Genomic DNA, 10,411 nt, shown 5'->3' on the forward strand with positions numbered 1-10,411 from the left:
TTTTTCTATAATGCATTTTCCAATTTTATTTTTCTTAAATTCCATAATATCTTCTGTTTCTTCAAAACATATAGGTAGAGTATGTGGCTGTTTGCACACTTTTTCATTATAAGCATTAAAATATGGACATATCAACATCAATCCATCTGATGGAAATAATGTGATAGGTATATAATTTTTAGTATTCAAGCAATAATATATAGAATTAATAGAAGTAGCCTTTCTATATGTTTCAACAGCTAATGTAATCATTTTTCTAATTTGATGCATTAAAAAAGATTGGCCTAAAATTTTTACAGATAAAAAATGATAATCAAATAATTTCACAGTACTTACATCAAAATATTTTATATATCGATAAGTTGTTTGATCAATCTTTTTTTTTGTAAAACAATGAAAATTATGATATCCTACATAATTATTAAATATATCAAAAAATGTATTTAATTCTTCTTCGTTTAAATCTTCTTTAAAATGTTTTATGGAAAATATATCTTCATCTATTATATCTCTTTTTATATTTTCCACAATACTTGGTTGTTCCATATTATCGTTAGTACAAGGAAAATCCTTTGAATTGTTATTTGTGGTAGAATTCATACTATCTATATTGTCCCCATTTTTAAAATGTATGTTTTCATTCTCTTTATTTGTACTGTCAATATGATTTTTTTCATTATTTCGCCTTGTTCTTTTTTCTTCTTTACACCTTTGAACATATTCATCTATATCTAATATTGCTTGATGAAATGTTTCTTTATATTTTTCATTTACTTGTACTTCACTTAAAACATAAACAGGAAATAAATATTCATAAAATCTAAAAGAACAAAATTTCCTTGCATCGAAACTTTTTGTAACTTTATAAATTTCAAAACATTTTATATCACATGGTAAATTATCATTTAATAAATTTTTAAATTTTTCTTCTTTTTCTTTTCGTTCTTTAAAAAGCTCTTCATAATTTTTTTCCTGATCATTCTTTTTATTTTCCATCATCCCACAAAAGTTTTCATCATTATTATCATTAATAGTTTTATGGTCACCATTTTTGTTAACCATCATATTATCCTCTTCATTATTTACCACATCCATTTTATGGACCTCTTCATTTTTCATATTAGTGCAATTTATATCAACATTATAAACAAAAATATTAAAAAGGGCATGAACCCCTTGATCTGTTCTAGCAGATCTTGATAAACAAAAGTTAAAATTTTTAAAAATTTTTTTTTTTTTAATTGCATTAATTTTTAATAATGTTCTTTCTAATGTATTTTCTATTGTTGCACAATTTTCACCTTGCCCTTGACATCCATGATACTGTGAACCAATATATCCTATACATAATGCATATTTTTTTAAGTTAAAATTATGTTTTTCTTCATTCTCACATTTTTCTTTTCCTTCTTCTTTCTTCTTAATTGCTTGTCTTTCTAATTTTAGTTTCTTTATCCTCTCTTTATTTTTCTCGTAATTATTCAATCGTTTCTTATTCCCATTTTCCATTTCGAAAAAAATAAAAAAATAATAAAATAAAAAAATAAAATAAATAATAAAATAAAAAAATAATAAAATAAAATAAATAATAAAAGGATATTAAACAAAAAATATATAAATATATTTTATATTACACTTGTGCTCATGCTTCAAGTGATGTTATCCCTTAAAAGTAATTTATAATATTATTAAAGTAACTTTTTACTATACAAAAATATAAATAAATATATAAATATATATATATATATATATATATATATATATATTTATCTATGTTTATTAAAGGATAATTTAAAAAAATATATATCCATATATATATTTTATATATATATATATACAAATTAATATTTTTTAATATCTACTAATTTTTTAATGTTATATTTCTATTCCTTTCTCATTCCAGTTCAAAAAAAAAAATAAAAATAAAATAAATAAATAAATAAAACGAAAAGAAAAGAAAAAGAACAAGTTAACAAATATATAGTATACATTTGTTATATGCACTTATAAAATAAAATAAAATAAAATAAAATAAAAATTTATCAATACCCCTTTATTTCATAAACTTTATAATATCAGTTATAATTGGTTAAAAAAAAAAAAAAAAATATCTATATATGTATACATAAATATATATATATATATATATATATATAATATATACATTTACTTATTATCACACTTTAATTTACTTTCTAATGACAAGCCCGCTTTTGATATAAAAACATGGTGATGTCCTTTTTGTTTATTTTTAAGAAAATCTTCATTTTGGGATATACATATTTTATTCTTTATATATTTTTTATGAATTATTTGTTGTTTTATTATGGAAATGTTTTTTTTTATTTTAATTTTTTCTTGTTCATTGTTATTTCTTTTAAATAGTATAGAACTTTTTGTCCTTTTAAACAAGGGGAATTTATTATATTGTATAATATTATGAAGCTTTTCTTTCGAATCGTATTTTATATTTTCCATATTATCATGATAATTTATATGTTCTATATTACCTTTTTTTATAAATTTCTTTTCATCAAGAAAGGGGCATGTATTTCTTCTCTTTAAAAAACAAACTGATTTATTTCTTTTTATATTTTTTTCCACATTATCACAATGGTAACTTTTAACATATATATTATTCTTATTATTATTATTATTATTGTTGTTGTTGCTGTTGTTTAATTTTTGTTGTAGAATATTGTGTTCCTTGATATTATGATCAAAGGGTATGGGCATGGTTTTATATTTTAAGGTTATTTTATGTGGTGATATGATATTGTTTTTGTTTTTTTTATTATATATGTTATTAGAAGAGTATATATCATAATTATTCTTATTATTATCATTATTATTATTATCATTATTATTATTATTATTATTATTGATATTGTTTGTGTGTTTTTTATAAAATGCACCTCTATTATTATTTAATATATATGGTATACATGATAAAGTTCTTTTAATTATTTGATTACATTTTTTTTTCACAGCGTCTTGCAGTGGGATGTTTTCTTTATCTTTCATATTACTTTTATATTTTTTCTCCATTTTAAAAGTATAGTTATTATTATTATTATTATTATTATTATTATTATTATTATTATTATTATTGTTATTATTATTATTATTATTATTATTATTTTTATTATTATTATTATTTATTATTTTTTTTTTATTTCCTGAAAAAAACATATTTGTATAAATATCCTGCATAGATAAATATCTAGTAAAATCCTTTTTATTTTTTATTTTTTCTATTTTTGTTGATAATAACATTTCTTTGAATGGAAATGTGTTTTTTTTTTTTTTAGAACTATTTTTTTTTTCATGAGGTTGTTTGTAATTCCAATATTTTTTGTTAATAAATAATGTTTCTATGTTATTTTTTGTATGCATACTATTATTTATATTATTACTTATGGAGAAATTCTTATTATATTTTATATGTTCTTTATAATTATCTTTACTTTTTTTTTGATTTGTGTTCAATATATATGTATTAGTTTTCACAAAAATATTATGATTAATGATTTCTTTTTTTTTATTTTTATATTCTATATTATGGACACTGTTGTCTTTTATTATTTCCTTTTCTTCATTTTGTTCTTTACATTGATAGGGAGGAACATATTTCATATCTACCTTCTCTTTTAAACTATTCTGTAATATATATTTTTTTTTCCAACTTATATCGTTTATACGATGTTTTAATACATACTTTTCTAAATTTAAAGAAAAATCATATTCTTTTTTTTTTTGAGAAATATTCTTTTCGAGTTCACAAGTATGTTTCCTCTTTTCCTTCATCATCTCTATATTTATATCACAATCATCTTTTGAACCTATTAATATATCTTCTATTATATTATCTTCATCATAATAATGCTGACCATGGTAACAATCAATGTTATTTTGTTTTTCGTCTTTCTCTTCTATATTATATTTCTCTTCTATATTATATTTCTCTTCTATATTATATTTCTCTTCTATATTATATTTCTCTTCTATTTTATATTTCTCTTCTATATTATATTTCTCTTCTATTTTATATTTCTCTTCTATATTATATTTCTCTTCTATATTATATTTCTCTTCTATATTATATTTCTCTTCTATATTATATTTCTCTTCTATATTATATTTCTCTTCTATATTATATTTCTCTTCTATTTTATATTTCTCTTCTATTTTATATTTCTCTTCTATTTTATATTTCTCGTCCATTTTGTCTTTCATGATGATATTCTTTTGCCCCTCTTCATCATTCGAACATTTAAAAAAAAAAATTATATTTTTTATTCCATTTTTTTTTTTGTGTTCTTTTTCTACTTGTTTACAATATTTTATATTACCATTATCTTTATTCGTTACAAAAAAATTCCTATGATATCTTCTCTTTGTTTTAATTAATAATATTAAAGAAGCGAATAAATTTTTTTTTCTTTTTTTTCTTTTGTATATTGTTTTCCTTTGAACTTTTATATAACCTTTTTTTTTTTTTTTCTTCTTCTTCATCTTAAAAATATAAATATTTTGTAGTTCATTTTTTTTATTATTTAAATGTTTTAATAAATTACAATATTGATAATGTTCCCTTTGATTATTTTTCCCTTTGATAATTTTAAAATCATTCTGTTTTTGTCTTAAAGCATTTTTTTTATTATCCAAAAGTTGAATACTATCTTTATGAATAGTATTATGGATCATATTCTCATGATATATCATATTTCCACATTTTTTTTCATTATTTCTTATATGATGATCTTTTATTTGTTTTTTATTTTTTTCTTCTGTATTTAATAAAATTATTGAACTTTTATAACGTTTACACATTTTTTTTTTTAAATAAAATAATTTATAATTTTCATTGACAATTTTTTTTCTAATCCATTTTTTTTGGACTTCATTAAATAACATATTATTTTTAATTAAATTTTTAATATATTTTTTTCTTCTTTTTTGAATATTTGAAATATTCTTTTTATTTTCTTTTCGTATTAAACATTTTAATATATAAAATTTATTTATAATATATTTAAATTTTCTTTTTTCTTTAAAAGATAACTTATTTTTCTGACTTGTACAGAATTTTTTATTCATATGATATTTATTATTATATTTTTTTATCTTACAATTATTATATTCCATTTTATTTATAAATGGGATCATTTTTGTTTCATTCTTTGTATACTTTTGCACATTGTTTGTATACTTTTCTACATTTATTGTATCCTTTTGTCCATTTTTTGTATACTTTTCTACATTTATTGTATCCTTTTGTCCATTTTTTGTATCCTTTTCCATTTTGTTTGTATATATATTTTTTTTTTTTTCTTTATTAACATGATATGGTAGAATATATTCATTTTTCTCACAATATTCTGCAAACAAGATATTTTCTTCATTTACTCTTGTTATAATATTCTTTTCTTTCTCTTTTTTGTTAGTTTTTTTTTTTTTTTTTTTTTTTGTTGCGGGTTGGGGTTTGTGTATTTCTGATGCCCACAAATATATATATTCACCATGATCAGGATTATTCTTCCCTTCAGTATATTTTACTTCCATATCTATATCTTTACTATCATTTTTCATATTTTCATATATTTTTATATTATTACAATTTATTATTTTTTCCTTTTGCTTTTTTTCTTTGTTTTCTTGTTGGTAAGTAATACAATTGCTCTTTTTTTTTTCTTTTTTCATAAAATCGTTTATTGTATATTTTTCTTCATGATATAATAAAGGCATAGTATGAACATACTTGTTATTATCATCATGCAATTTGTTATGTACATGTGTTTGTTTCATACAAGAAGAATAATATCTATTCTTTTCATCTTTAGGAAATAAAAATTCATTACGATCATTTTCATTGCCTTCTACAACATCATTATATAATATAGACATATTATTACAATTCTCTTGAGCTTTATTCATTTCATATGTTGGTATGCTTTTAATAATATTAGTATCTATATTTAAATAAGTATTGTTATTATTGTATAACTTTTTGTTTTTATCGTCTTGAAAAAAAGATGAGGATTTTATTATTTCTGAATCTAAAGATATTAAAAATAAATTATCACTAGTATTAAAAAATAATTCTTTATCCATTAATGAAATCTCTTTTTGTTTATCATGAGGAAATTCACAAGTCTTCTTTATAATAATATCATCATCATCATCATTATTATTATTATTATTATTATTATACATTTTGGTATAATCAACAAAATCATTACTGTAACATATTTTTAATCTAAAATCATTGGTAATAAATAATGGATTATATATTTTTGGTTCATTTATATTATTTAAACTTACACATCTTCTTTTATTTTTTATATTATTATGAAAATTTTCTTTATCATCATAATAATGATTATCATTACTCATAAACGATATGTTACCGAATGAATTATTCTCTTTAAAAATATTTTTATTTTTATTTTTATTTTTATCATTTTCTAACTCTTCTTTGTGTTCATTCCTTTTTAATATATATGTATCATACTCTTTCTCTGTTTTTTTTATATTATATTTATTGAAGGGGTATATGTTTTGTTCATCTTCTATCAAAGAAATTACACTTTTGTTAGTACTTACATTTTGATCTTGGTTGTTTTTTCTTCTATATTTTACTTCGCTCTTTTTTCTATACTTCATCTTACTCCTTTTTCTATACTTCATCTTACTCTTTTTTCTATACTTCATTTTACTACTTTTTCTATATTTCATTTTACTACTTTTTCTATACTTCATTTTACTACTTTTTCTATATTTCATTTTACTACTTTTTCTATACTTCATTTTACTACTTTTTCTATACTTCATTTTACTACTTTTTCTATATTTCATTTCTCTCTTTCTTCCTTCTATAGTTAATAAATAATTATTAAAAATATTGTTCCTATCAATATGTTCATCATTTTTAATTTCTTTATTTTTTATTATTTCAGTGGTATAACAATTTGTTATAGACTTTTCATGATATGGTATTATGAGTTCATTCCTTTTATGTGCTATCCACAATTTTATGATATCATCATTTTTGCTTTTTAATTTCTTTTTCTTTATGTTGTCCATAAATAAATTATTTTTCTTTCTATTTTTATATTTTTCATTTGTATGTACACATATGTTCGATAGTGTATGTTGCATAGATCTGTCTTTTATCTTTTTAACACAGTCCTTATCTTTTTGTTTCATAATATTTTGTTTTATTATATTTATACAAGAACATTTCCTATTTATAGTTCGGTGAGGATCCATATTTTTTTTCTGATTGTATATTAATTTCTTTTCTGTTACATATTTTGAATTACTTGATTTATTTCTGTTTATTACATTTTTTTTATATAATAATTTTTTTTTTTTTTTTAAATTGATGTTATTTATATTATGAGATTCGTTTTTTATATAATCATTTATAATATTATTTTGATCATCTTTATTATTCACAATATTATTCTTAATATTTTTTATTTTCTTTTTTTCATCGTTTAATTCAGTAAAACTAATATTACTCTTCTGTACGCACAAGTATTTATTCCCACTTGTATATTTTCCCTTACAATTTGATATGCTTAATATAGGCACACCTTTCTTACTATTACTATTACTATTATGATTACTATTGTTATTATTATTATTATTATTATTATTATTACCTTTCATTTGATTATCATATTTATTCATATTTACATCCATTTCATTATTACAAACTTCTGGTTTCTTTATTATTTTTTTTTTTTTTATATCCATACCACCTATTTTCTTTTTATTTATAGAAATATTATTATTTAAAAGAAAAAAGTGTGAAACTATTTTATCGTTTTTATCTCCCAACTTACAAGACGCATGTTTCTTATAAGCATCTCTCCTTATGTTATGACATAATGGATGATACTTATAAACATCATCATAAATAGGATTATTCACAACATTATTCTTGTTTATGGTATTTTTTTCTTCCATACAACTACGATAGTTCAACAATTTGATAACCTTACTATGTTTAAGGTTAAGGGCACGAGGTGTCTTATATTTGATCAGACTTTTTACCTCTTTCTTCCTTTCTATATCTTTATCTATATCTATATCTATATCTTTATTAATGCCTTTATTTACATATTTATTCATATATTTATTCATATATTTATTCATATATTTATTCATATATTTATTCATATATTTATCTGTTTCTTCTTTTTTCTTCCTCACCTTCTCTACTACCATAATTTTATCATTACTTTTTATTCGATTGAGAGTTCCTTTTTTAACCTTCCCTTCTTCATCATTTTTTATTTTCCTGATGACTTTCTTTTTAGGGTTGAGCCCCTGTTCTTCAACCTTCAAATTAATTGTACAACTTTTGGTAGTTTGTATTATTTTTTTATTTTTAATGTTACAATTATTTTTTTTATATTCATACATTTATACAAAAAAATAAAATCAAACAAAATAAAAAAAAAAAAAATTAAGACAAAAAAAAAAATAAAAAAATATATTTATATAAAAAAAAAATTATATTAAAAAAAAAAAAAAAAAAAAAAAAAAAAAAAAAAAAAAATAGACCTTTATCAACACTTTTTTAAAAGGGCTACAAATTTTTATAATACTTATTTGTGTATGACAATATTTCTTGTTTTTATAATTTTTATAAGACTTATTTTATATATTATTAAGAAAACATTTTTAGATTCTTAAGAACAAAATATAAGATTTACACAAAAAAAAAAAACAAAAAAAAAAAAAAATAAATAAATAAAAATAAAAATATATACAAATATATATGTACATTAATTTATTTATGTAGAACTAAAAATATAAAAAGAATATTATATATATATATATATATATATATATATATATATATATATTGGTCATGCATACACAAATTTTTTACATTTTAAAAAATAAGAAAAATAAATATATATATATAATATTTATATATAAGATGAGAATATTATATAATATATATATATATATATATTATAGAGAACAAACATTAGGGAAGCATGCAATATTTTTTTACATATTATATATATATATATTATATATATATTTATTTATTTATTTATTATATATTTTTGTATACTTTATTTTTTAATGCATATGTTGTTCCCTTTAGCGTATTTATTATATAATATATATATATATATATATTATAGAGAACAAACATTAGGGAAGCATGCAATATTTTTTTACATATTATATATATATATATTATATATATATTTATTTATTTATTTATTATATATTTTTGTATACTTTATTTTTTAATGCATATGTTGTTCCCTTTAGCGTATTAAATATATTACATATATATTATATATATTTGAAATATTGTAGCCTCTCATATATTATTTATAAAAGAATAAAATATAAACAAATAAAATATGTTAGTATCATATAATTAAATATTGAAAAAAAAAAAAAAAAAAAAAAAAAAAAAAAAATATATATATATACAATCCTAAATATTTTTAACATTTAATCATATATATATATATATATATATATATTATATATATATAATTATTTTTAATGTTAAAAAATGAAAAATTTGAATCAGAATATGAAAAATAATGATAATAAAAAGAATGAAAAAATATCAGGGTTAGAAGAGAATGAAGAACATAATAATAACAATATAGTACCGTATTATTTATCAAATTTATTAACGAATCCATCTAATCCTGTTGTATTTATGGATATAAATTTAGGTAATCATTTTTTGGGAAAATTTAAATTTGAATTATTTCAAAACATAGTTCCCAGAACAAGTGAAAATTTTAGGAAGTTTTGTACAGGTGAACATAAAATAAACAACTTACCAGTAGGATATAAAAATACAACATTTCATAGGGTAATAAAAGATTTTATGATTCAAGGTGGAGATTTTGTTAACTATAATGGTAGTGGATGTATAAGTATATATGGAGAACATTTTGATGATGAAAATTTTGATATTAAACATGATAAAGAAGGACTTTTAAGTATGGCAAATACTGGGCCTAATACAAATGGATGTCAATTTTTTATAATCACCAAAAAATGTGAATGGCTAGATGGTAAAAATGTAGTCTTTGGTAGAATTATAGATAATGATTCTTTGATTTTATTAAAGAAAATTGAAAATGTATCAGTAACCCCATATATTTATAAACCCAAAATTGCAATCAATATAGTAGAATGCGGAGAATTATGATGAAAAAATAAAAAACAAAAAATATAAAATAAAAAATAAAAATAAAAAATAAAAAAACAAAATAAAGATCATATTATTATGTAATTATAATGTAAACAATGTTTACATGATATTTTTTAATATATTATAATAAAAAAAATATATAATATATATATATATATATGTATATATTTATTTATATTTTTTTTTTTTTTTTTT

The 10,411-nt window shown here is 18.9% G+C and overlaps 3 protein-coding genes across 3 annotated transcripts; 1 reads left to right on the top strand and 2 right to left on the bottom strand.

Annotated features, from left to right (window-relative positions):
* Positions 1 to 1,509, bottom strand: PRSY57_0804200 (U2 snRNA/tRNA pseudouridine synthase, putative; the record flags this gene model as incomplete). The annotated part of the gene is made up of 1 exon (XM_020114705.1): positions 1 to 1,509. A coding segment is annotated over one exon (1,509 nt), but the record flags the coding sequence as incomplete, so codon positions are not given.
* A 657-nt stretch (positions 1,510 to 2,166) lies between these two features.
* PRSY57_0804300 (hypothetical protein) lies at positions 2,167 to 8,436 on the bottom strand (the record flags this gene model as incomplete). The annotated part of the gene is made up of 1 exon (XM_012906984.2): positions 2,167 to 8,436. One exon carries the CDS (start codon positions 8,434 to 8,436, stop codon positions 2,167 to 2,169), a length of 6,270 nt encoding a protein of 2,089 aa, XP_012762438.2.
* Positions 8,437 to 9,559: 1,123 nt separating this feature from the next.
* Positions 9,560 to 10,213, top strand: PRSY57_0804400 (peptidyl-prolyl cis-trans isomerase; the record flags this gene model as incomplete). The annotated part of the gene is made up of 1 exon (XM_012906985.2): positions 9,560 to 10,213. The coding sequence occupies one exon, from the start codon at positions 9,560 to 9,562 to the stop codon at positions 10,211 to 10,213; it is 654 nt and encodes a 217-aa protein (XP_012762439.1).
* Between the last annotated feature and the right edge of the window lie 198 nt (positions 10,214 to 10,411).

This window comes from Plasmodium reichenowi, chromosome 8, assembly GCF_001601855.1.
Source record: "Plasmodium reichenowi strain SY57 chromosome 8, whole genome shotgun sequence".
In the NCBI taxonomy this organism is placed as follows: domain Eukaryota; phylum Apicomplexa; class Aconoidasida; order Haemosporida; family Plasmodiidae; genus Plasmodium; species Plasmodium reichenowi.